Source organism: Sorex araneus, chromosome 6, assembly GCF_027595985.1.
Source record: "Sorex araneus isolate mSorAra2 chromosome 6, mSorAra2.pri, whole genome shotgun sequence".
Taxonomy (NCBI): Eukaryota; Metazoa; Chordata; class Mammalia; order Eulipotyphla; family Soricidae; genus Sorex; species Sorex araneus.
In genome coordinates, this window is record NC_073307.1 from 10795979 (window position 1) to 10823927 (window position 27949).

The following is a 27949-nucleotide window of genomic DNA, read 5'->3' on the forward strand; positions in this document are numbered from 1 at the left end:
TGGTCATGATACAATTACATGTATAGCTTTGTAGTCTACCAATTGCCAGTATCCATTATTAACATTATTTTGGTAAATAAATTTAAAACAAGAATTTAATTGAGGGGGTATGAGTACTTAGGAGTGAGGGATTACCTAGGGCTATATCTCCATACTCTGAGAACCAGGTGTTGTTAGGGAACAAGGGGCCCCTTAACTTTTGTACTATATATCCAGCCCTTCATTCATTTATTATAGGCTTATAATATTATAATTTTTGCATGTGAAATGCCTGCACATAAATGCTGGATTTTTATTGCGGGGGGGACCATACCCAGCTCTGTTCAGGGGACCTCTGGCCTTGCCTTCTGGAATCAGCCTCTCCTGGATAATTTGGTGACCAGAACTGCAGCGGGTGGCATCTGAGAACAGGAGGCCCTCCTCTGCTGTGTCATGGTGGCTTGGGAACACTCACCTAGAACCTAAGAGTATCGGAGTTGGTGACTTCTAATAACTGAAATTCTTTTTTTTTTTATTTTTGGGTCACACCTGGCAATGGCAATGCACAGGGGTTACTCCTGGCTCACACTCAAGAATCACACCTGGCATTGCTGAGAGGACCATATGGGATGCTGGGAATTGAACCCGGGTCGGATACGTGCAAGGCAAATGCCCTACCCGCTGTGCTATTGCTCCAGCCCCTGAAATTCTTTCTCTGTCAGTTCTAGATGTCAAAAACCTAAACCCAGGTCATCGGATGGGAACCCAGGGGCTGCAGCACCACGCTCTGTCTGGATGGGCTGGGAACGAATGAAGCGACTCGGACCCCTTCTGCTTACTGCACAACCAACCCTGATCCTTAAGGCTGCTTCCCTCTGCCCTGACATCTGTGGCTGCCTCACCTTGTCCTCTTCTGTGTGAGTCTCCCTCCGCCATTTTCAAATACATACCTAGTTGCACGTTTCAAGACACTCATCTCAAAAAATCCTTAATTGAACTTAACACTTTACTATACACCTACGGGGACTGGAGCAATAGTACAGGGAGATGGTGTTTTTCTTGCACATGGCTGACCCAGGTTCAATTCCCTGTCACCACATTGTCTCTGGAGCACTGCAAGAAGTTGTCTCTGAGTAGCAAGCCAAGACTAAGACCTAAGTCCCACCTGGTGTATCCCTGTAATAATATGTAATAATAAATATTTTAGGGATTTGATATTTGGGGAGGAATACTTTTAAGCTTCCCACACTGTCTTCATTTTAATATAAGTAACATTGTCTTAAGGGTCCTCTAGAGACGGTGACACATTTGTGTCCCATAACATGGACTCTTGCTCTGAAATCCAATCTAGACATTGAAACTGAGGATAGCAGTGGTTTTGATTTTATGATTCCTGTGTTCCAATAGCAATCTAAAGACACTGGCATTTGGACACCCTTTTCACATATTAGATCCATGCCAAAACCTTTATGGCACTACTACTTGGACAAGTTGAAAGCAGTTGGTAATGGAAGGTGCTTCGTTCTCATAAAAACAGATACAAATGGTGTGGAACGGGGTTTGCATTTTCAGCCCCCAGAGGCTCAAGCATCTCCACTGGTGCACATGACCCAGAAGCATGAAATCCTGCAAAAAAAAAAAAAAGTGTTCCACTTGACAGAAGAGGTATTGGATGGTATCACTAAATAGTTGCTACACTAATCAGCTGTGATTTGTATTCATAAGATGTAATGCTTGTCACTTGTAATCACTTGTCCTCTCATTATTCATCGATTTGCTCCAGTGGGCACCAGTAATGTCTCCATTCGTTTCTGTCGTGTGCTAGTCCCAGTGGCATCTGCTTGCTACAGGAACACGAAGAGCACCAAACCGTTCATTCAGGATCTTAACGAAGAAGTCCGACCATCCTGTAGGTGGGTGACCAGGTGTTCTTTGAATGTTCCGTGGAATCCAGTTAGTAATGGCTCTAGTCCAGCGGTTGTCTCTAAATCACATTACGTGTCCAAGATGTAGTGCTATGAAGTGTTTATTGACGTGGAAGATGACAGCTGTACTCTACCTACCATTATATAACATAATTTTCAAACTGTCAAAAATAGTTCCCTAGTTTATAAATTAGGCATAAGTTCTATCAAATTCCTCATTTATTAAAGGCAGGAGAAAATTCATAACGAGTTGACTCCAGAGCCTGTCCTTTACCCATCAATTCTAAGAAAATTATTATATGCTAAAAATGTAGACCCCAAAAGAACAAGTGTTTTGTGGTGGATGACTCCAATTCATATCCCAAATACAGTAACATATATATTATACATACCTCTCGAAGAGCCAGGCAAGCTACTGAGAGTAGCCTGTCCTTACAGCAGAGCCTGGCAAGCTACCCATGGCGTATTTGATATGCCAAAAACACTAATGATAGGTCTCATTCTCCTGACTCTGAAAGAGCCTCCAATTGCTTGAAAAAATGAGTAAGGAAGAAGCTGCTAAAATCTCACAGCTGGGAGGAATAGAGACATTACTGGTGCCCACTTGAGTAAATCAACAAACAACGGGATGACAGTGATACAGTGCCTCCAATTAAAGGGCATTCTTTGAAAATTCAAGCTGTATCACCACTTAAGGAAAAAACTATAAATGAGAACTGATAACAGAGATGTTTCTGATAATCAGATGTTCCTGATATTATGTTCCTGATATAAAAGTTAATTTTTAAATGACAGAAAAACAATTTTTAAATGACAAGAATGAAACCAATATCAATATGTGCAAAAGAATATGATATTTTAGGAGTTTATTCAAGGTACTCAGACTAAAAATTTACATCTATGAAATTTCATATTAACTAAAGTTTTAGCTTCATTGTAATTTTTGAACCAAATGTATTTAATTCCACAGAGAAAAAATATTTTAAAATTCCAATTCAATAGTTGCATTTCTGATGAAATTGTCAAATAATCACATTTAATCTAATATTCCAAAGTTGCATGCATTTTATTAATTTACATAGTAAAATGTGTGCATGCACCCAAATTCATGTATATTGTATACATACATATATACATATATAATGTGTGTATATATATGTGTGTGTTTGTGTATGTGGTATAAATATACTTTGACAACCATTTTGCTAGTTATATCCTAACGTTTTAGAGCAAACATGAACACTGAAAGTTATAAATGAATCTCATAAATTTTTATAGTGCTTCTAAGAAGTAAAAAGCTTAAAATGCATTATAACCATAAATTACTATATCCATAAATTACTATTGTCTTGTTTCTGTTTTTTATATCATTACTGTATCTTCTCTCTTCTGCCTAGACACAAACAAAAAGAAGAATTCAATTATTCAAAAATATAGATCCCTTTTTACTTGCATTTCCAGGCAAATATTTAAATGACAATGCCATCCAAGTGATCATTTGTTGACTGTAATAACTAGTAGCAAAGCTTAGGGCAAAAAATTGTAGGCAAGTGTATTTTGTTAGAAAAAGACACAAAAATAGATGTTAACATGGAAGAATGGAGTGTGACTTGTTAAGAAATGATAGGGGACCTCAAAAGGGGTCACAGAAAAAGTAAAACTGAAGCTGTGTAACCACCTTGACACTCAGTTACAGAGCAATATGGAAACAATAGGCACAGAGATCTCTGCAATGAAAGGATATATATATAGTATAAATATATATATATAACTGTATCACTGTCGTACTGTTGATGGTCAATTTGCTTGAGCAGGCACCAGTTACGTCTCCATTTGTCCCAGGCCTGAGATTTTAGCAGCCTCTCTTTACTTCCTCTCAGAGAACCTGGCAAGGTACCGAAAGCATCCTGCCTGCACGCAGAGCCTGGCAAGCTCTCCGTGGTGTATTCGATATGCCAAATACAGTAACAATGTTGGGTCATATATATATATAATATATATACATATATGTAACATATATATACACACAGACACACAAGTGTATATGTATATATATGTATATATTATATATATAATGAAAATCTTGTTTTCTGAAAGTGTTAATCAAAGGTTATTGGAAGAATTAAGTGGTTAGTTTTCTCAATGATGGTACAGTTGCATAAAAAAACACAATTACTACCACCCGCACAAACAAATCTCATATCACCTTCCACGGTTGCAGATGTAGTAAAAATGAACCCTAACATTGAAAGGCTACTTGAAGACACTGAGAAAATGGTCGTCTGACTACTGGAGGAAGTAAATGAACAGATTGGGCAGGTGAGCTCCTTAAACTCTAGCTGTGCACTTTTACAGGACAATCTGGAGGAATTCAGTGTATCATGAGAGAAAAAAATAGCCTCCAAGTACTCCTCCAAAGTTTTCTCTTTTCTTGATTATAATTCTATTTATCATCATCTGTTCATCTGAACAAGGATGTTCAGAGCCCAACATATGTCCACTTTACTCTACATAATTTTCCTATTTCTGTTAAGTTAATTGGTATTTTGGCAACACATGTTGCAGCAGAATGCAATGTATATAAAAGCTGAATACCTGTAAATTGATGTTCTCAAAATTCTCTGCTCAATTATCATTTTAAAAGCTTTGTATTACCCCTAGAGATATACGCATACATACCTCAGTTGGAAGTGTGGCAGCTTAAATGGTTGATCATTAAATTCATGTAGGCCGATCGAAGTCTTGGTAAAATATACTTAAGGGCCCAAATGCTAAGTGTGAGATATAAAGCAATATGTCCTTATACTTATGAATAATACGAGTTGGGAAAGATGGAAGCTGTGCCAGAGAATCTGAATAAAGAACAGCTATATCACAATTGATTTAAGGAAGACTCAGGACTTCTTTAGTCCCACCTCCACTGTTTTCTGTATTACTGACAAAACATTGAATAGCAAAGTATATATGTATTTAAAAACATATATGCTCATACAATAAACTACTAAGTTATACATGCACATATACAACATATACCAACAACATTCATATTTTGGTAATTACTGATAAACTACTAAAAGAATAGTTAAATCAACTTTCAAAAATTGTTAAAGATTCTCATGTTTCTTAATTTTTATCTGGTGAATACTCAAAAAATAACTACTTATAAATGATGTGTGGTATGATAGAAATGTTAATTTTTGAGTGCAGTGTGACTGAGTTACTACCTATAAACCTAAACCTATTGCCATTTTTCACTGGTTCAAAAAGTATTACAAATAATCATAATTTATAAGTCATTATCCTAAAATGTCTAATGAAATTGCTCTAGTTAAGAAGTCCTATCATAATAAATGCAGGTTAATCAGTAATAAGGAAATTGCAATCAGGAAGAACATGTATTGAATTCAAATTTCAGCTCCATTATTTTTAGGTAATAATGGATACATCTTATTTAATATATAATCTTATAATTTGCAAATAAAGGCAATACCTAAATCATTTGGGTTAAGAATTGTGAAAAGATTCAGAGCCTCACAGTGAAAAACTCAATAAATGACTAGTACTTGTTTTTAATTGAATTAAACTAGGAAAATATTTTACAAAGGTCATACGAACATAATCAATACTAACTTTTAAAGACATTATAAATGCAAAGGTGCAGCATAGTTCCATACAGGCTACTAATCTTATTAAGTGCAAATGCTTATTTGCATATAGATGGTGCAGCTAAAGGGATCACTCTGGTTGAAGTGAGTCAGAAGGAGAGTGACAAATATAAAATCATCTCTCATACATGGAATATAAAGACGCACAGTCAGGGAGCAACAGATGGTCAAAGCAGCAGAAGTGGAGAGTTAGTTGAATAGAATTGAATTTAAATGTGGCAGGGAGCAGGTAGGGGGCTTCTGGAACTTTCACGGTGGGAAGCGGGAACTCTGTTGGCGTGTGTGGTTTGGGAAGGAAATTTGCATGAATCTCTTATTAGTGTTGTAAATGACAGTACTTCAATAATGGAGAAAAATACTCAACTGACTCAACACAAAGTGAATTTTTGAAAATATAAGTACAAATGCTTGTATGTAAAAGAAACCACACTAAATATACCTTTAGGTAAAAATGATTTTTAATATTGAAACGAGTGTTCATAAATACTGCTTTCTATTTTCATTTCCCGTATATCGACATTGCTATCATGAAAAAGAAGTTTGCTCTCATTATTAGGGGAAACCAAGGCAAGATTTTCACTATATACTTTAATAATGAAAACCTAAACTAGGTCCTACTGCTTTGGGGGAAAAAATAACAAAAATGAGCTAAATCGGTTTAAAAGTAGCTTTGAAAAGAATACTTTGTATATATGAGGTCACAAAGAAATGAGTGAACGTAGAAACTATGTTTAACAAAACTAAAGATTTATAAGCAAAAAAATCATTTCAATAAAACTATTTTCTATTTTGGACTTCAGCAAAATTTTTCGCTTAGGACCTGAGAGACAATACAGAGGTTAAGGTGCTTCACTGCACCTGGAAAACCCAGTTTCCAGTTTTGTTTCCATGTACCCCCCGGATGGATCCCTGAGCATAGCTGAGTGTGGTCCCTACCCACCAAACAAATGGATCACAAAATTATGACCCTGTATGTATGTCATTATATGATAAATCTAATATCCTGAACATATAATTGTATTAAGATGTAATTACAGTGAAATTGAAATTAACATTTTAATGTCCTTGTAAACAAAGAACATACTAAAATTTAGAGTATTGCTATAAAAGACATTTAGGATTAGTTTCAATACTCTGATACACATTAGGGCACACCACACTTTCTCTTGTTTGTTAAATGAACTTAAACATATATGAAAGAGACTGTTCATTGACTAAGTACCATATAAAAATGTAAAATGGTCAATTACTGTCTTCTATGAAGTCCTTTCAACACAGCATTAAATGATGCGTATAAAAATGAAGATCCCTTACATGAATTCAAATCACAATCTAGTGCCTAAAATTCCTGGAAACTGATTCCAACATCTAATGAGATTTGAGTTACTTTCGTGTACATTAGGCTTAATTTCTAGTAACATTAGCAAGCTGACAAGACTTCAATTCCTTGATGAAATTTTAAAATGCAGATTTTAAAGCAAAGTGGTTCTTAATAACCCACATTAATTATAGGCATGCATATAATAATGTATTAATCAAATTAAATAATTTTTAGTTGCAAAAACTACTTCAGACAGCGCAAATTATTTAAGGTTATTTCATCCATATGCCAGAAATTTTAAGCTTTAATATATTTTGTGAATCACATCCTGTTTATACATTTATCAGCTGACATCTGGACTTTATTTTTTTTTATACTTTTTACTGAATCACTGTGAGATAGACCCTTACAAAGCTGTTCATGATGAGACTTCAGTCGTACAGTATTCTGACACCCATCTCTCCACCAGTGACATTTCCCAGCAAGAGTGTCCCCAGGTTCCCTCCCATCACCCCCCACTGCTTATCTGATTCTATAGCAGGCTCTTTGCCTCTCTCTCCTCCCTCTCTCACCCTCCCCTTCTCTCTCCCTCTCTCCCTCCTACCCTCCCCTCCACCCCGCCCTCTCTGTTTCTGTCTCTGTTTCTCTGTATCTGTATCTGCCTTTCTGTCTCTCTGTCTGTCTCTTTCTCTCTCTCTCTCTCATTATCAAGATAGAGAAGAGACCAGTATGACAATAATATCTGGGAATGATTACACTGGACAAGATCTGAGGGCTAGGTACAAGGTAAGTAGGTAAAGGGACATTCTTGACATTTGGACTTTAAAAGAGAAAGTATCGAGCTGGAGAGACAGTACCTATCTTGAGTGCTTCTGGCCCAGCTTTGATTCCCACCACCCTCTAGGCACATGGAGACTGCTCTTTGAATGTGATATATAAGAATTGCAATATTGATAGCAATAGGTGATTAGCAAAAGAGATAACTTTATATCCACTTTATGTTACTTTTAATTTACAAGAAAAATATTTGCCCATCAGAAAGTGTCTCTTTCCTACATTTTTTTCCTTAAATTTTTGAGATTTACTGAGTTACTAACATTGAAATTTTAGTACTCTGTAAAAGCACGGTGGGAGTCATGGTTTCATAAGCAGAACATTAGTTATTTTTGTAAGATTGTGTAATTTCCCACAGGATTTCCACAATAACATTTGTTTTCCTGTATAATAGAACAAATTGCCTGTGTTTGCTTTAGATATAAAGTAATTTTGTGTACAGCAGAATCCCAGTATAAGAAACACATCTGTTTATGGTACATGAATAGTTATGAACTGAGGTGCTCAAATAGTTTTACTACCTAAGCATTGCTTCTGTTACATTTCTTGTATCAAATGGAAGCCTCTATTTTTATATTTTGATAGTTGTATTCAAACCTAAAAATAATTTCAAGTGCTCTGCTTTGGAACAGAAGATAAAATTGCTAAAGTTTGTTGCAGGCAAGACAGTTTCTTGGTCAGCATTTTTAATGTCAGTTGTCCGTTGATGTTAAAGTTAATTTAAAATGTTTATTAACATTTAGGGAACTTATTTTAGTAAGAATCGACTATGGACACACGTCTAAAACAAAATTATAGATGTTCTCACAGAGACTTTAGAACTATTGTCATTTTCCTATCCTCAGTAGCTGAAAAGATTTTGCTAGGAGAATGGAATTTTTAATTTAAAATATTTCATTATTAAGATGGATTAAAAGAAAGTACATTTATGAGATATCTGAATATTACAGCATCTCCTCTAGAACAGAATATTCAGGCTGGAAAATAATTACCCAAATTTAACTTTTTCAAGTGGGTCACTTATCCTACCATATTGAAAAAGATATTCAGAATGATGACCATTTGATATTTAACCTGAATCATAAAACATGAGCCAAATATAACCATAGGTATGTATCCAAAGTATTACTTTTTGGTGAAATATTAATGTTTCCTTAAAAATTCTGTATTATAATTTCCTAAAACTTTACAGAACAACTCACTAAGGTATTTTTGCAAGAACATATATATCACATGAAGATAATATTAAATTGTGACATGATTTTTCATGTAAAAAGCAGTAAGACTTGTCACATGAAAAATTATAGGATAAATTTGCAAGTGAATTGGACAAGGACACAATTACTACTACAGTTTTGTTTTGGTTGTAAGAGTAGTATAGTTTGTTCCTCTGTATCACATGTACTTTTTTATGTGGGATTTCTTTTTTTTTAAATAAGAATTTTATTTTATTGAATCACCATGTGGAAAATCTCAATGCTTTCAGGCTTAAGTCTTAGTCATACAATGCTGAAACAACAATCTCTTCACCAGTGCCCATATCTCACCACCAAAAAAAAAAACCACAGTACCCCTCCCATCCCGCCCACCCCCACGCCCCCCCCCACTGCCTTGTAACTGATAAATTTCACTTTACTTTCTATTTACTTTGGTTACATTCAATATTTCAACACAAACCTCACTACTATTGTTAGGAGTATCCCACAAGAGTCAGACCTGTTGTGAAGAGATATGAGGTTTTGTATTTCTGTACTTTAGCAACTAAGTCCAGGGAGATTTCTTCTGGATATTAGATCATTGCAAGCTTGTAAACCCCATCTGTGGTCATCATAATATGGCGGTCACCACGCCCTTCATCCCCGGCAAGGAAGAGGCGAGAGAGAGAGAGAAATACCTTTCCCCTCCTGGGCGGGCATGGGGTCATGGCTTAGTTCTCAGGCTGGAGACATTCTGCGAGGAGCTGCCCATGTCAAAAGCTGGGTCTGGATTCACGCCCGTGCAACTGCGGAGAGGCCGCACACGCATGCAGCCCCCAGGATCACATCTTGGCGGCAGGAGCTGTATTACATATACTTTTAACTACAGTACATATAACATTTTCACAACCTTGTATACAGTGTCATTATCCCCTATTAATATAGTTCATCACTGTCATCCCGTTGCTCATCGATTTGCTTGAACGGGTGCCAGTAACATCTCCATTGTGAGACTTGTTGTTACTGTTTTTGGCATATGGAATACGCCATGGGTAGCTTGCCAGGCTCTGCCGTGGACGGGCGAGATACTCTTGGTAGCTTGCTGGGCTCTCTGAGAGGGATGGAGGAATCAAACCTGGGTCGGCCATGTACAGGGTAAATGCCCTACCCACTGTGCTATGGCTCCAGCCCTATTGATATGGTTAAAATTTATAAAGAAAATATCATTAAATGATGTAATTGACATTTAATGCAACTGCAAAGTGGAAATTCTTGTACCAAGCAATCATGCATGACATGGGAGAAAATACCCTAAGTCAGAAGCTCCGGAAGTCACTTCTCATTCATCCGCAGGTCCCCTGATGCATCCTTGATCACCGACAGCCTCATCCTGCTCCTGACAGATGCTCTAGATGCTGCTTCATGTGAGAGGGAAGTTCTGGTTCAGCCCATCTTGCTGTCATGCTTCTGGCAACCTACTCAGTAGCTAATGTCTCCAGCTCAGATGAAATTGTCTGGATTAATGGATCCCATGTCAGCTTTCAGAAATGGAGACATGATAAAAATTGTGACCTTGATGCATTAGAGATTGAAGCTGAGGCTACATTTAGCATAAGGGCTGGTTTTTGATATGAAACACACTCCATCTTTGGAGAGTAAACATCTGGGAACACTAATGAGCCTGTTTCACCCAGAGTCTCTCCTTTCTTCTCCTCCAATCTTCAAAAAAGCGAAGGCTAGTCAACTCCATCAGCATCTCTGACACAGCTGATAAAATTGAGGCTAAGACACTGTATAAAACAGGGCCACGATTCATCAGCTTACTATCACACCCTTGGCCAGTAAAGGAGAATGATGGTTTTCAAAAGGTTGCTGTAGCAACCCCTTCAAATGTCTCTGGACCCAACCCCTGGGAAATGTCTCACTGGGACTCAAGTTAAAATCAACATTTATATTGTGGTTCTGCTTTTACTGGTTGCTCTATTACCAGAGACTAAATTTCTGGTAGAAGCAAGCTGCCACAGCTAGATGATGTTGTCCAATGGGCAACTCACAGGAGCTTTGCAAAGTACCAGTGCATGGTGCATCCAAAATGATAACAATATCTACATGACTTGATGGAAATCTTGTCCTGGGTTAAGACTTGGTGCCCGAAGATTCTACACCCTAGACTGCAGAGAGGACTGATCAAGTATCACTCTGTCAGAAGCATCTTCTTGCCCTGTCTCACTTTCTCATTTCTCCAAGTTAGTGTCTGATGTGTCAGCTGACATTGGGTAGAATGACTCTCTAGTTTATATCTGTGTAGTAGGAAAGATGTTAATTAAAGCCACAAAGTTAAGCAAAACAATATATAAAAAAACAAAGTCCACAGATAATAACATTGTTAACAGCAGTATTTTCTTCTCATCGATATATGAATAGCATTACTTGAAAGCCTACTCTAATTTTTAAATCCTAACACCTAGTTAGTAACCCTGACTATTAGAGAGTTCTTTATCAAGCAAAGAGAGCATGGGGTGTCGATTCTCTACAGCCACCATTAATCCTGTATCTTTCAAAGAGAATGCTCCCTGGAACAGACTGAGGATATAGACACCACCACTCGCCAGCAAAGGTATCAGAGAGACACTAAGGAAACTTAAAAGGAACAAATCTTATTTGAGATGCAAATGCTTCCCTTGGAAACATTTTAGGAAGGGTGAGTATTATTTCCTAATTCTGTTTTTCTCATTTCTTGGGAAATATGAGACAGGAGGTGATTTACCCAGAATTAAGGGAAGAATTTTAGCAGTTAGAAAACTACATTTTCATTGTGTAATTTCTGTTACAACCTTACTTTTTTAGGCCAATACACACAGCTCAGGAAATATGGGAATTGCCACAAAACTCAGCACATTTATGCCATGTGACAATTTTGGGCCACAGTGTCTGACAATGCAAATCACTTTCAGGCTTGCTGGCTAATTTTTAGATTTATGCAGGGAATAAATAAAAAATAAAAATGGTGGTATGATGGACGTAAGAAAAAGTTATTTTGCAAATGTAATTATGCTTCTCAAAAATGTTGCTAAGTTTGACCAAAGTCCTAGATGTATATCACCTGATCATATTGATAGATGCTGAAAAATCTTATTGACTATGAGTAAATATTCAAGTATGATAAAATAATAAAGTTGGAACATACCTCACAATATAAAGGCCATATTACCAAACCGTAACTAACATCATAATCAGTAGTAAAAAAAGTAAAGCTTTTCCCTTTAGATATGGAACTTGACCAAAATAAGTACTCTCATCACTACTATTCAGTAGTTCTGATCAGAAAAATTGATCAAGAAAAATGTAAAAGAAATCCAGATTGGACAATAGCAATCTCAATGGGATGAAATGGCATCACTACTAGGTTATCCTTGGGACTGGAGTGATAGCACAGCAGGTAAGGCGTTTGCCTTGCACACGGCCAACTCAGGTTCGATTCCTCTGTCCCTCTGGGAGAGCCCAGCAAGCTACCGAGAGTATCTCGCCCACACGGCAGAGCCTGGCAAGCTACCTGTGGCGTAATCGATATACAAAAAACAGTAATAAAAAGTCTCACAATGGAGACGTTGCTGGTGCCTGCTCGAGCAAATCGATGAACAACGGGATGACAGTACTACTAGGTTATCCTTATTCAAAGTGTTGAATTATGCTGCTTTTTCGCTTGTTTGGGGCCCACAGCCCAGGAGTTCTCAGAGATCTCTCCTAGCAAGGCTCAGGGGACCATATGTGTTCCAGGGATTAAACCCATGTCAGCTACATGCAAGGAAGCACCCTACCTGGAGTCCTATCTCCAAGCCCTATAACTGCTACTTTTTCTAAAACAAGAGAAATCCACCAAACTCTGAATGAGTTTGGTGGATTTTTGAAATATACTGGCTGCCAAAACATGTCAACTCACTAAATGCTGTAAGAAGCTATACACACACATAGATTTTTCCGTGTTTTACTTTCCTAATGAGTTTTTCCATAAAATAGATTCAAAATATCTGATCTGAGTGGAATACATTTGTTTATTCCTGTGTTGTTTTGTTTCGGGGCCACAAAGAGGTTCCCAAGGGCTCTAGGCTTGGGGGTCTGTCCTGGAAGTTCTCAGGGGATCTATAGTACCAGGGATTGAACCAAGGATTCCTACATGCAGAGTAGGTGAACAGCCCATTGAGTAATTCTCTCCAGTTTGGAAAGACATGATTTATCATTGACATTTTGACTGTTCTAGCAATTGTACTGGTTAAAACTTTTCTTAACACTTCTATTTTTCTAAATATGCATTTTAAAACATTAACATGTAAAGACTGGATAGTAGAATTCACATCACACATATTGTTTATCTGCATCATAATAAAAGTACCAAATTCCTTTCACCTAGCTATTACAACATTTTTGGTACATTTAAAAATAAAACTTCTGGCAGTGCCATTTCAGTTCACAATATGCGTGCCCAACAATATATGATGAATGTCTCAATTCTCATCTTAAAAATCTTGTTTGGAGCCAAAAGTTATAGTTATAGATTTTTAACTCTTAAAATATATTAGAAAGTTGGATAAGTTTCCAGAAAGTATTTCTTTTCAAATGGAAAGTGGCTTAAGAGTTTATGGAAGCATGCTTATAACTCAGAGTAGACCACACTTGAGGATGACCCTTATTTTTATTTTACTGGACTGTAGCACTGTCACCCCATTGTTCATCAATTTGCTCAAGCGGGCACCAGTAATGTCTCCACTGTGAGACTTGTTGTTACTGTTTTTGGCCGTTCGAATACACCACGGGTAGCTTGCCAGGTTCTGCCCTGTGGGCGGGATACTCATGGTAGCTTACCGGGCTCTCTGAGAGGGACGGAGAAATCAAATCCGGGTCAGCTGAGTACAAGGCAAATGCCCTACCCACTGTGCTATGGCTCCAGCCCAGTCTTATTTTTTTAGTCCAGTTTTATTTTCCACAACAACAAAAATAATTATAAAGGGAAGGGCAGTCACAGAAATCAACATCTGTGATTTAATCCTTTCTTTACTACTTCCAGAATATTCTATTTGTCCCTGGTTCCCCTTTTATGTCTTTTGCAACTTCAGTTGGAAACATCACTGAGGGCAGCAAGAGCCATACTCACAGCACCGTCTAGCATGAGTATGGGTAAGGATCATATATTGGCACCTTCTGCAAAAGGGTAGGAAGCTTGATAATTTTTCAGTTTAGGCAAGAATCCTACTTTCTTGAGAGTTTTTATTTTTATGAAATGGAATCATTCTAGAAATCCAATAAATATCACTAGAAAATAAATAAAAGAGACATTGTGCCTAATATAGCCAAATGCTGGTGTTTTAAGAAATGTTGAATTTGGGTTTTGATTTTTTTTGCACTAATTGTTGTAAATATCTCTATAGACTAACCATAATTTTGTCACAAAATAGTGAGCTCTGTTACCACAGATTTATAAGAACATTGATAAGGCCACCAATTTTAATAAAATATACCTGAATATGGCTGGAGTGATATCACAGCAGCTTTGCCTTGCATGAAGCTGACCAGGGTTCGATACCTCCATCTCTCTTAGAGAGACCGGAAAGCTACTGAGAGTATCCTGCCTGCACGGCAGAGCCCGGCAAGCTACCCGTATGCCAAAAAAAGTAACAACAAGTCTCACAATGGAGACATTACTGGGGCCCGCTTGAGCAAATCGATGAACAATGGGACAACAGTGCTGCATATCGGAATATATTCTCCTTTATCTGGCCACTATGATGTCTCCCACTCCTCTATCAGAAAAGTAGAATAAAGTAAGACCAAAGTTACTAGTAAGAGAGCTGTTCCTTAGGAAAATTAAAAATATTGTGCTAAGAAACAGCAAATATTTGAATAATACTGTTATCTATATTTTGTTGTTCTCAAGAAAATACATTTCAATCATAAGAAAATAATGATGTCATCAAGTGATTTGTAAAAGCTCAACCCAAAACTTAATGAAATGTTTCTCTAATTAATATATATTTTAGATGACTAAATCAGACTTACTAGTTTCCTATCACAAAGAATGTATCTTTCTTATTTTCCTTTATTTTTGTTTCAACAGCCAACATCCAGAGACTATAAAATCTAGCACCTGGAAGCTTCGCAGTTGTGTGACATTTTATAGCCTAGTTCTCCCTCTCGGAGAACCTGTCAAGCTACTGAGAGTTTCCTGCCCACAGGGGGTAGCCTGGCAAGCACCCTGTGGTGTATTTATATGCCCAAACCAGTAACAATGATGGGTCTCATTCCCCTGACCCTGAAAGAGCCTGCAGTACTGCACCATTGGGAAGGACAAGTAAAGAGAGGCTTCTAAAATCTCAGAGTCAGAACAAATGGAGACATTAATGAGACTGCTTGAGAAAATAGAGGATCAACGAGATGATGATGATGATGATGATGATGATGATGATGATGATGATGATGATGATGATGATGATAACTTTTCACTAGATTTTCTTTTTTTTAAGTTAAGTCAGAGACAGAGAGTCTCTTGCCCCCTGTGCCTGGCTGTCTTCAACGGGGACCCTCAGAGTGGGTGGGTTGAGTTTCCCCTCTCCACCGAGCAGAGTGCTGGCAGCCAAAGACCTCCGGAACCCAGCCACAGCTGTGCTCAAGGCCCCTCTCCATACGTTCGGATGAGCCTCCTGCATGAAGGAACCGGCAGAGGAACCCAGGTGTGTGGGACGTGGGGCTGAGATCTCCAAGCCTGCTTGGATTGGGACTGGGCCTCTTCCACCCAGATGCCCCATTTTCCAGTAGCTAGGCGGTCACACCCAGAAACTGCTGGTGCCGTGTAATCCCATCAACAGCCAACATCCAGAGACTATAAAACCAAGCTCTTGGAAGCGACATCTTGTATCCTAATCCTCCCTCTTGGAGAAACTGACTAGCTACCAAGAGTTTCCTGCCTGCATGGGAGAGCCTTGCAAGCTCCCCGTTGTGTATTTATATGCCAAAACCAGTAACAATGATGGGTCTCATTCCCCTGATCCTGAAAGAGCCTCTAATGTGGCACCATTGAGAAGGATGAGTAAATAGAGGTTTCTAAAATCTCAGGGCTAGGACGAATGGAGATGTTACTGATACCACTTGAGAAAATCAACGATGATGAACAGGATGATGATGATGATGGTGATGAAGAAGAAGAAGAAGAATTAAACCACCTTGAGATAAACCATTAATAAGTTGTCCATGATTGGATTTCAATCATAAAATGTTTCAATATTGTCCCTTCACAAGTGAACATTTTCCACCACCCAGTTTCCTTCCACCCCCAAACCTTAATCTGCCTGCAGGCACTTCTCTTTGTCTCTGTCTCTCTCTCCCCTCTCTTTCTCACTCTCCCCTCTCTCTCCTTTTTTTCTTTTCCCTCTCTCCCTCTGTCTCTCTCTTTCTTTCCTTTTGGGAATTACATTTTGCAATACAGGTGCTGTAAGGTTATCATGTATCTCCATTTATCTACTTTCAGCACTAATCGTTGTCAAGAGTGATCATTTCCAGCTGTCATTGTCTAGTAGTCCCTTCTGTATCCTAACTACTACCCTCTCTTCCACTTGTGACATGTTTCATTAGTGTTCTTTGCAAAATTAGATGTTACTAAAATTTTATTTTTATCTGGTTGATGTTTGTAATATGGAAAATATTAGTAGAAAACAAAAAAATCACTACTAAAAGAAATAGAAGCCACCATGAAATGGAATTCATGGCCCATTCATAGATTTGAAGGAACAAAGAGTTGAAATGACTATCATATACATAAAGCATTATTCTGACCCAATGCAGTCTTCATAAAAATCTCCATGGCATTTATTTTGTTTTTATTTTGGGGCCAAACCCATCTGTGCTCAAGTGGGACTCGAGAGACCATATGCAATTCTGGAGATCAAACCTTCTTTACTGCTATATTATCTCCCTTGAACCATCAAGACAGTTTTTAAGGACATAAATCAAATGATATCAACATTTATATGGAATTATAAAAACTCCAGGAAAGCCAAGACAATGATGGAAGGCCTTTATTTATCCAACTTTATACTCTAAAGCTGTCATAATCAAAACTGTGGTATTAGAATAACCAACTTTTAAATAATTAGAACAGAATTGATATTCAAGAGACAAACCCGCAGGTGTATAATATAATGCAGCTATATAAGATCTTTTGTCTTCAAAAGGAGTATGAAGTAGAAGAAGGAAAAACTTTCAAGAGAAGCTGCTGGGAAAACTGGTTAGGGGCATGCAAAAAAATGAACTTGGATCCCTGTATCACAGCAACAAACTTAAAATATCCCTGGTTCCGAGGACTTGCCTTGCACATGGCTGAACGGGCTTAGATTCCCAGCACAGTTGACTTAAGACATTTTAACACAAACAGTGTAAAATTTACTACTATTCAAAACCAAGATTTTAGGCATATAACTGTTATTTTTTATTTGGAGTTATCAGATCATTGGGTTCTGTTATAGATATGTTCTCTCTTTTTTTAAACCACATTAATATCTAATTTATAGGAGCTGCAGTGATAGCACAGCGGGTAGGCCATTTGCCTTGCTCACGGCCGACCCAGGTTTGATTTCCAGCATCCCATATGGTCCCCTGAGCAGCGCCAGGGGTAATTCCTGAGTGCAGAACCAGGAGTGATCCCTGTGCATCCCTGGGTGTGACCCAAAAAGCAAAAAAAAATTATAGATATATATCTAATTTATAAATTTATCTAATTTAATTTATTTGAAGGTGTGCTTCTGTAGAAAATTGTAGGGAGCCATTTTACCTTACTGATCTTATCCTGTCACTATTTGTTTAATCACTAGCTAACCCCATGCCACACCTAGCAAAGGTTGCCACTCCTAATCTTACTGATCTTATCCTATCAGTATTTGTTTATTACTAGCTAAATCCCGTGCCACACCCTGCATTTCTGTTGGGGGTCCTGGCACCACCTCCTCCCAACAGGGAGGTATAAAATACTGTAACCGCCATAGAATAAATGCCTTTTCTCCCTCCTCCGGGCTCTGCGTCTGTTCCTTCGGCTGCGCCCTACGAAGGGTTCTCCCTGCTGAACAGAACGAGACCTCCACATCGACTTCCACACCTGGCGCCCAACGTGGCTGTCGAATTCACGGAAAAAGTGAGTATTTCTGAGGGTCGCCTTTCTCTTGGCACACACCGTGGTGCGGGAATGGCCTACTTACCCTCTGATTCCTCCATCCCTACCTACTCCTGGGAATCCCCAGTTATTTGCATCCTTTGTGTTATTTGCATCCTTTGTCTCGCTAATTTTATTTGGATCTTAAATGAGATTTTTAAGGCGAGAAAAAGTCAGCCATTTTCAGAGATTCAGCACCGTGTTTCCGAAATTGAGATTTTTTTGAGGAAAAAGTATGAGAGTTCAGAGGCTTCCTCAGTCTTTGGGGATGAGGCACCCCCCATGCAGGGGACTGACTCCTCCTGCGCAGAGGCACCTCTGAGACTTTATCCTGTGACTTCTGATATCCCCGATCCCTCTCCTCCGGAACTTAAATCCTTGCCCCTGGAGGACAAGGCTACCCAGGTAGATGAGGAGGAGAGGTGTCAGCCAGAGGACAAGGCTACCCAGGTAGATGAGGAGGAGAGGTGTCAGCCGTCAGCTCCACCACTCCATTATCTGTCCCATGACACTGCCTTTTTTAATCCCCCATACGCCAGTGAGGCACCCCGCCAGCTTGCCCAGGACACCGCTGCCTTAATAAGGCAGGTGGTTCAGGAACTAGTGAGTGCCCTGCAGCCTTCTACCCTCTCCCAAGAATCTAGTGCAAATTCGGTCTCTCCTCCGCCCTGCCACACTCTAGCTTCAAAACCTATGGCTGCCTTCCCAGTTACCAGGTCCCATTCTCGGGCCCCCAAATACCCCACCTCTGCCACGGCTCCACCTGATGATGATCCCTCAGACAGAGAAGTTGAGGAGGCCGATCAGCCTGAGGAAGGGGCACATTCCCAAGAGGAAAATTCCCCTCAGGACGTAGCTCCGCAGGCACCAATCCGCCAAAGCTACCGTAGATTGAAATTCGAAGACCTGAAAGATTTAAAGGCTGCTGTCTCTTCTTGCGGCCCCACTGCTCCTTTTACGCTTGGCCTTTTGGACTCCTTTTGTGAGGGATGGCTCACGCCGAACGACTGGTTCTCAGTCGCTAAGGCTGTCCTGAGTAGGGGAGACTATCTCTTGTGGAAAGCAGATTATTTAGAACGATGCCAAGAAATGGCGCGCCGCAACGTCGAGGCAGGAGGCTCTTCCTCATCCTGGATCTTTGCTAAATTTCAGGGTCAGGCACCCTTTGATTCTAATGAGGTGCAGGCTCAATTTCCCCCAGGGCTACTTGCCCAAATACATGTGGCTGCCCTCCGGGCCTGGAAGGCACTTCCCTCTAAAGGGTCGGTGGTAACATCCTTAGCCAAGGTTCGTCAGGGAGCTAACGAGCCCTATAGTGATTTCATAGGGCGCCTCACGGAGGCGGCTGAAAAACTCATGGGAAACGAAGAGACGGATAATGAGTTGATCCGCCATTTGGCCTATGAGAATGCTAATCCCATCTGCCAGGCTACACTCCGCCCCTATAAGCGTGGGAAGACCCTCTCAGAATACATTCGGCTATGCTCCGAGGTTGATCCCACCACCCAAAAAATAGGGCATGCTATAGGGGCTGCCTTCAAACAGTTCTCTATTCAACCATCGAGCAGTCAGAACAAGCTGTGCTTTGGCTGTCGGCAGCCTGGACATTTCTTAAGAAACTGTCCCAATAAAAAATCGCGGCCCAGACCTAGAAGTCCTTGCCCTAAGTGCAAACAGGGTTTCCACTGGGCGTCAGAGTGCCGCCAGAAGGCCAGGCCGGGAAACTGGGCACAGGGCCAGCCCCAGGGCCCCCAGTCCGCTCCCTCTCCCGTGTCTGGGGCACCTCAGAATCATGGGCCGTTCAACCCATCGGCGTCCAGCCCCCAATTCGCTCCCTCTCCCATGACCGGGGCACCTCAAAATCATGGGCTGTTCAACCCATCGGCACCCAACCCCTCTGCAGAGTCATCCCATACTCAGCCGGATTGGATCTCTGTGCCACCTCCCGCACAATATTAGTTAAAGAACAGGGACCCCAGATAGTGTATGTCAACGCCTGTGGCCCTTTGCCATCTGGAACTTTTGGCCTAATTATTGGGCGAGGCAATATGCTCCCTCAGGGCGTGCAAGTACTCCCCGGGATTATAGATGCTGATTTTCAAAGGCAGATTGGAGTAGTAGTTGAATCACTCTCCCCATTTTCAGTCTTGGACGCTGGTGCGCGGCTAGCACAGCTAATACTCATTCCAATAACAACAGTACAAAAACCACCCCCAATGTCAGAGACTTTTGCATTTTTTGCCCAACGCATTCTTAATCACAAGGGCTTGATGACTTTAGAGATCAACGGGAAGGAATTTTTAGGTCTGATTGACACTGGTGCGGATGTAACAGTCATTGCTGAAAAAGACTGGCCAAAAAGGTGGCCCCTCACCCCCTCATTGACTCACCTTCAGGGTATAGGTCAATCCCAAAACCCTATGTTAAGCTCATTTACGCTTGATTGGCGCACCAAGGAGGGAAAATCCGGGATGGTACGCCCCTATGTTCTGCCCGGACTCCCACTCAATCTCTGGGGCAGGGATATTCTTTCACAGATGGACCTTATACTAATTGATGCCAAGGGCCTAGACATGCTCCTTTCAGCAGGTTATTCTCCCGGAAAGGTTCTAGGAAAATACCTCCAGGGCACGCCTGCGCCGCTAGCCCTCGACCCAGTGAAAAATGACCGCACAGGCTTAGGTTTATTCTCAGTAACTGCCACTGCTCCTCCTGCACCCCATACGGATAAGATCATATGGAAGTCCAATGAGCCTGTATGGGTGGACCAGTGGCCGCTTCCCACTGAAAAATTACAGGCTGCCAGGTTGTTAGTGCAGGAACAACTCGCGGCGGGACACATAGAACCCACCTCTTCCCCCTGGAACACACCCATTTTTGTTATAAAAAAGAAAAACGGCAGTTGGCGACTGCTACAGGATCTACGAGCAGTAACTAAAACCATGGTCATTTTCGGGGCGCTTCAACCTGGACTGCCGTCCCCAGCAGCCATCCCTTCAGAAATGTATAAGATAGTACTCGATTTAAAAGACTGCTTCTTCTCAATTCCCTTGCATCCTGATGATCGCCCCCGTTTTGCCTTTAGTTTGCCAGCTATTAATTATAAAGAGCCCATGCAACGTTTTCAATGGAAGGTTTTACCCCAGGGAATGGCAAATAGCCCCACACTGTGTCAAAAATTTGTGGCTCAAATTCTTGCTCCCATTAGGGCACAATGGCCCGACATCTATATGATCCATTATATGGATGATATACTGCTTGCTGGATCTGACCCACAGGCCACTATGCTCTGTTGCAATCAGGTGATCCGTGCGTTTACTCAGTCTGGCTTTCAAATTGCCCCCGAAAAAATTCAGATCGCTGACCCTTATACCTTTCTTGGATTTCGTCTTCAGGAGTCCCGTGTACTTTTGCAAAAAACGCAGCTGAAGCTTACTTCATTAAAGACACTACATGATTTTCAACAACTGCTTGGGCATATTACATGGCTCAGTCCCTATCTGAAACTTACCAAAGGAGACCTTATGCCCCTTTATGACCTTTTGCGCGGTGATGCTGACCCTTCTTCCCCTCGGAGTCTGACACCAGCAGCCCGAGAATCCCTAGTTCTCATAGAAAAAGCGATTGAAGGTCACTTTGTTTGCTCTCTAGATTATCAGCGCCCTTTTCACCTCCTTATCTTCGCTACTCCTCATTCTCCCACGGGCTTAATTTGGCAGGAAAACCCTGTTTCTTGGATTCACCTTCCTGCCACACCAAAGAAAGTTCTTGTACCCTACTATCTCTTAGTGGCATCCTTAATTATTGAAGGAAGGAGTTTCTCTCGCAGACACTTTGGTCTTGAACCGGCTTATGTTATTCAACCCTACAATAAGGAACAGATAGATTGGCTTCTTCAAAATACTGATGATTGGCCCATCTCCTGCGCTTCCTTTTCAGGAATTTTAGATAATCATTATCCCCCCAATAAGTTGATACAATTTATGGCTTTACATCAATGGGTTTTTCCTGTTGTCACTAAGACCAGCCCTATCCCTGGGGCTAAAGTGATTTTCACTGATGGATCCTCTAATGGCCAGGCCGCCTATGCCTGTGAGGGTGAGACTGTTTCTTTTTCCACAAAGGAGTCCTCTGCTCAGCTGGTTGAACTCACAGCTGTTCTAATGGTTTTTAAAAATTTTTCCCTTCTTCCTTTCAATTTATACACGGATAGTGCCTATGTGGCCTTCTCTATACCATTACTGGAGACTATTAGTTACATTAAACCCTCCTCCCCCGCAACGTCATTGTTTTTGCAAATCCAACAGTATATTCGCTCCCGGCGAGCTCCATTTTTCATAGGTCATCTTCGTGCCCACACTAACCTCCCTGGGCCACTGGCGGCAGGTAATCACTTGGCAGATTTGGCCACCCGATCTTTCACAGCGCTAACTCTACAAGCAGATCCGCTGCAGGAGGCCACAACTGCACATGCCCTTCACCATCTGAATGCTCAAACTCTCCGCCTTATGTTTAAAATCACGCGTGAGCAGGCACGGCAGATTGTGCGCCAGTGCCCTTCCTGTGTATCCCTTCTACCCGTGCCTCACTTAGGGGTCAATCCCCGAGGACTAGTCCCTAATGCTATCTGGCAAATGGATGTCACTCATATTCCTTCCTTTGGGCAGTTTAAATATGTGCATGTGACTATTGATACCTTTAGTGGGTTTATTTGCGCCTCAGCCCAGACTGGAGAGGCCTCAAAAAATGTCATTGCTCATGTCTTGCACTGCTTTTCTGTACTGGGCAAACCACAGCTAATAAAAACAGACAATGGTCCAGGATACACTGGAAAAAAGTTTGAGCATTTTTGTAAGAAGCTGCAGATTTCCCATCATACAGGGATCCCCTATAACCCTCAAGGGCAGGGGATAGTGGAGCGAGCCCATCTCACTCTTAAAACATATATTCAAAAGCTTCGGACACAAAAGGAACTGTACCCAGCCTCATTTTCCCCTAAGACGTTACTATCTCATGCTTTGTTTGTCATGAACTTTCTTATACTGGACAAAGAAGGTCGCAGCGCAGCGGACCGTTTTTGGCATACTTCCACCAGCCACACTTATGCAAAAGTAAGGTGGAAAGACCCTCTGAGTGGTCTATGGAAGGGCCCTGATCCAGTCCTTATATGGGGCCGAGGATCAGCCTGCATATTTGATGCTGCTGATAGTGTAGCCCGCTGGCTCCCCGAACGACTGATAAGGCAGGTCGACACACCTGCTCTGGCTGAACCGATTTCCACCCAGAGAATAAATGAATCCTCTGAGGACAGTGTCCCTTCTGCCACTGCCCAGGAACTTGCTTCTGCTCAGTCAGCCGCGTCGGGAGTGACCAACTAGTGGTCTCGCTCACAGAACAGTTATTCAGACTTGGCCTGGCTGGAGCAGGAACCAGCGTTACTTCAAGACTGAAGATGATGCCCGTAGGGCAGGATCGGGAGTCTCAGTGTGAATGTGGTGAGTGGGGTGCGCACCCGAGTGAAAGAAGGACCGGTCCGAGCGTGTGCAGGAGTAAGATTTGTGCGTGTGCTCCTAGTGTGTGTGCAATTGTCTCATTATCTTTCTTAGTTCTGCTTACTTTTCAACAACTTTGAGAAGGTTTTGCCAGCTTATATCAACAAAAGTGCTTTCTTGACCCGTTTTTTCAACAAGCAGGAAACTGGCTGCTCAGGCAGAGAAACGGGAGCAATGTTCCCAATCGGCCGACAGGGCTCACTTTGCCCTGGGGACTGCTCTTTCCTTTCTCAGTCTATCAGTTTTTTCCTGCCATTCTTGAAGGGTCAGATTGATCGATCAAGTATATATTTGTGCACATGTGTGATGTTTATTGTCTGACTGTCTGTCTCTGTCTGTGGAACACTCGAGTATTAGAGCTAGTTTAAAGTCAGTAATTCTTAGATCTGGGCAAACAAAATCAAGGGAGGTCAGAGTGATATGGAGCCCAGCAATTTAAAAGATCTAAGTATCTTTGGAGCTTGCTAGATTCAGGTCTAAACAAAGATTTCTAATCAGAATGTGGCGCCTACAAAGAAATTGAAATTTTCAATCCAGATTTCATATTGGGAGAACATTAATAGTTATTAACAGTTGAAATCCTCTTGAATTCTAGTAAGCTAAACTTATCTATTGGACTTACATTCCTCACCCTCCACTTTTACAGGTTGTAGATTGGACCATGCCAGGACCCAGTATCTGGGCTAACAATTCCTTTCTTTTACCCCCTCCATGGGATTCACAGATGCCTCAGCTGCCGAATAAAGAAGAAACACCTTTTAATTTTTTCTCTAGGATACTCACTTGATCCTGTCTGCATTGGAGTGCCTCCCTGTCTCCCTCTTCACTTTCAGACTTGGATTCATACCAAGTCCCAAATTCATACTACCTCTGATCACTCACAAAAAGATTTTTCTTTTCTGGTGATTGTGCATTATCTACCTGTCTCAATTCTTCACTCTCAATCCAAGATTCTCCCCACAGTATAATTTTATTAAGGGCCGGATCGCATATGGTTACCAGTGAACCTGACCAGAGAATGGCAACGCTCCCCCGATAAAGGGCTCCTGGCTGAAGACCTGACACAACTGCTCCGGCATTCCTGACAATTCCTTGGGCCCCTGATCGCAGCTATCCTGGACTCATTGCTGTAATCACCACTGATGCTGTTGCAGGAATAGTTCTTCAAGCCTCGGTCCAGACACACAACTTCGTCTAAACATGACAAAATGACTCTTACCACCTTGGGACAATGCAGGCTACTGTCAACCATGATGTTGAGCAACAATTGGACACTCTACAGCAAGTGCTACTTTGGGTCCAGGTCTGGGTTAATATCTTAGAGTAACAAATGAGATTTTCGAGTGTTTAAGGATCTTTGGCTTGATTTGTAGGACCTCATCTTCCCCCAGTTCTTTACCTTGAGGATGCCGGGCTCCCAAGGATTTATTCTTGTGGATCAGGTTGCCAGGCAAAGCACTGCAAGGGAGGGCTGATACCCTGGCCCGGCTCCCTGCGAGGTATTCCGGTATAGCTCAGAGGTTACTCCAAAACCAAGGATTGATGGGGCCTATGAGGAGCCCCCTGCATAGACCCGATCATCCTTTCCTTCCTCTCCCTGCAAAAATGGAGTCTTTATGTCACAAGGGATACCGGACAATGCCTCCCCTGACCACATTTAATTTAAAACAAAACAGGGGGAGATGTAGGGAGCCATTTTACCTTACTGATCTTATCCTGTCACTATTTGTTTAATCACTAGCTAACCCCATGCCACACCTAGCAAAGGTTGCCACTCCTAATCTTACTGATCTTATCCTATCAGTATTTGTTTATTACTAGCTAAATCCCGTGCCACACCCTGCATTTCTGTTGGGGGTCCTGGCACCACCTCCTCCCAACAGGGAGGTATAAAATACTGTAACCGCCATAGAATAAATGCCTTTTCTCCCTCCTCCGGGCTCTGCGTCTGTTCCTTCGGCTGCGCCCTACGAAGGGTTCTCCCTGCTGAACAGAACGAGACCTCCACATCGACTTCCACAGAAAATAATGTGATTCATGAGCCTTGTTCCTGATGCCTACTGGTTTTCTTGTTCTTCCCATATAAGTAATTTCCATGAAAATTTCCAAAACGAAAATTTTAAGTTATTTTGAGCTATTATGATTACATTTGAGCATCAATGACTGAAAAAAACAAAATTTGTGAGCAAGGCAATGGAGTGGATTTTTGTTTTTCCAAATAAACTGCTGAGAACTGTTCCCAATGTACCTGAGAGGCCATCTTAATTGAATGCCCTGAATGTCACAACACTTTTGATAATGTATTCCCATGACCAAATCCAAAATTACTTAAACAAAATTGCTCAAGGTGTCTTTTGCCTTAAGAATCTCAGATGGTGCATGGAAAACACAGTGGTTTAATATTCCACTTGTGAAAAATTAAATTTGAATTATCTTCTTGTAACATTAAGAGAGATAGTATAGGAGGTAAGACACTAAATGGTTCGGGACAGTCTTGGTTCCAACCCAAGCACTATTCCCCCGAGTATCTCCAGGGGTCAATTCTGAACCCAGAGCCTGGTGTAGCCTATGCCCACCAAATTGTGCTTCCAATATCAGCTTAAACTGTGCTTTCAAAATCAATTTAAAACTTTAAAAGTTTTTATCCAGAAACCAAATTAAAAATGTTAAAGTTTAACATTTAGCTTACTTTGAAAACCATGGTCTCAGAATTTACAAGATGCTTTCAATAAAGACAGGCTATAATTTAGGCTTATAATAGCATTAAATTTAACTTCTGCCTGACCTCTTTTAGAACCCTCAATAGCAAAATCTTTGACATACTCCATGCTTTTAGAAGAGTTCTTTTGCTTTCTCTGGGATTGTAAAAACAATGTATTAGTCATATATAATGGCTCCTAACAGCTAGCCTTGCCTGTTTAACGCTGTCAGTTGTAAAGAGGTTGAAAAAGGGCTCAGTGTGAAAAGCTGTTGAAGAAGAACCTGGTGTGTACTATGAATGCATCTGTATCAACCACTCAGTTGCTTCTTTCTTTTTAATTTTAATGTGACTTACTTGCAACCACATTAGCAGCATTTTTTGAGATACTTATATATCTCAACAGAAGTGGGAAAGCATACAATATTTTGGTTTTATATTCTGTCATCCCTAAGTATACACGAGCTAGTTATAAAACTAATTTAGATGTCACTGAAAAAAATTCACTATCCTTTTAAAAGACTGAGAATATTAGACCAGCAGGTTGTGCTTGATTTAAATTACACATATTCTTAAATAATTATAATAATAAAGCATTTGAATTATTTGTGAATAATTCTAAAATATTTGTTCAGCACAGATATCCAAATAATCTATAACATTCAGCTGGAAATTTGATGAAATTGCTAGAAACAGTCTGAAAGCAGCTTTCAATTCCCTTTTATTAGTGATGCAGAGGGTTTTTATACATGTTTTTGCCATGTGTATGATTTTTGAGAAAGTTTCTGTTTATCTCTTCTCCCCATAATAGCCAAAATTGGGAAATAACCAGTGGCCAAGAACAGATGACTGGGTAAAGAAAATGTGGTGTGTATATATATATATACACATATATGTTTATATATATGCATATATATGTATGTATACATATATATATGTATATATATGGAATACTGTAGGGCTATAAGAAAAGTTGTGATTTGCTGCTACATGAAGAGTATCATGCTGAGTGACATTAGAGAGAGGGAGGGACAGACACATAATGATCCCTCTCATATGCAGAATATAAAAAAACATAGCAAGGGCTGCAGTGATGGTGTAGCATGTAAGGCACTGATCTTGAATGCAGTCGATCTGAGTTTGATACTCAGCACCACAGATTGTTCCCTGAGCCCCTCCAGAGCCAAGAGTAACCCTTGAGCACTAATGGGTGTGGCCCCAAAACAAAAGAGAAAAAGAAACAAGGGAGCAATAAATGTCCAAAGACAGTAGAGAAGAAGAACATGAGAACCGGCCTTCATTGGGAAGCATAACCCTGGGGGTCTGGGGTGGGATGGGGGAAAGGAAGGGGGGTGTGTGGGGGGTGGGAATAGGATAGCAAAGTCACACTTTGACAGTGGTGAATGGAATGGATATGGTCATTCTGGTTTGGTTTTTTTTTTTTTTGCTTTTTAGATCACACCTGAATATGCACAGTGATTACTCCTGGCTCTGCACTCAGGAATCACCCCTGGCAGTGGTCAGGGGACCATATGGGATGCTGGGAATCAGACCTGGGTCCGCCACGTCCAAGGCAATCACCCTACCCG

The 27949-nt window shown here is 40.7% G+C and overlaps 1 protein-coding gene across 3 annotated transcripts; it reads left to right on the forward strand.

The window, feature by feature from the left end:
• The first annotated feature begins 710 nt into the window (after positions 1-710).
• Positions 711-27949, forward strand: LOC129405505 (uncharacterized). 3 transcript variants are annotated; one of them, XR_008630619.1, is made up of 3 exons: positions 711-896; positions 10274-11621; positions 15030-16227. XR_008630619.1 is itself a non-coding variant. In XM_055141010.1 (3 exons), exons 2-3 carry the CDS (start codon positions 15301-15303, stop codon positions 27837-27839), a joined length of 366 nt encoding a protein of 121 aa, XP_054996985.1. In that variant the 5' UTR covers positions 13998-14092; positions 15030-15300; the 3' UTR covers positions 27840-27949. The 3 variants fall into 3 exon arrangements, 1 of the variants encoding a protein (XP_054996985.1); XM_055141010.1 differs by lacking the exons at positions 711-896; positions 10274-11621 and adding exons at positions 13998-14092; positions 27816-27949 and having other exon boundaries at positions 15030-15642; XR_008630620.1 differs by lacking the exons at positions 10274-11621; positions 15030-16227 and adding an exon at positions 1763-2159.

Coding starts and splice junctions, on each gene's coding strand:
- LOC129405505 (XM_055141010.1), top strand. CDS start 15,301: ATGGAGACATTAATGAGACTGCTTGAGAAAATAGAGGATCAACGAGAT. Junction 15,643..27,815: donor GAACCGGCAGAGGAACCCAG/GTGTGTGGGACG, acceptor TTTGCTTTTTAG/ATCACACCTGAATATGCACA.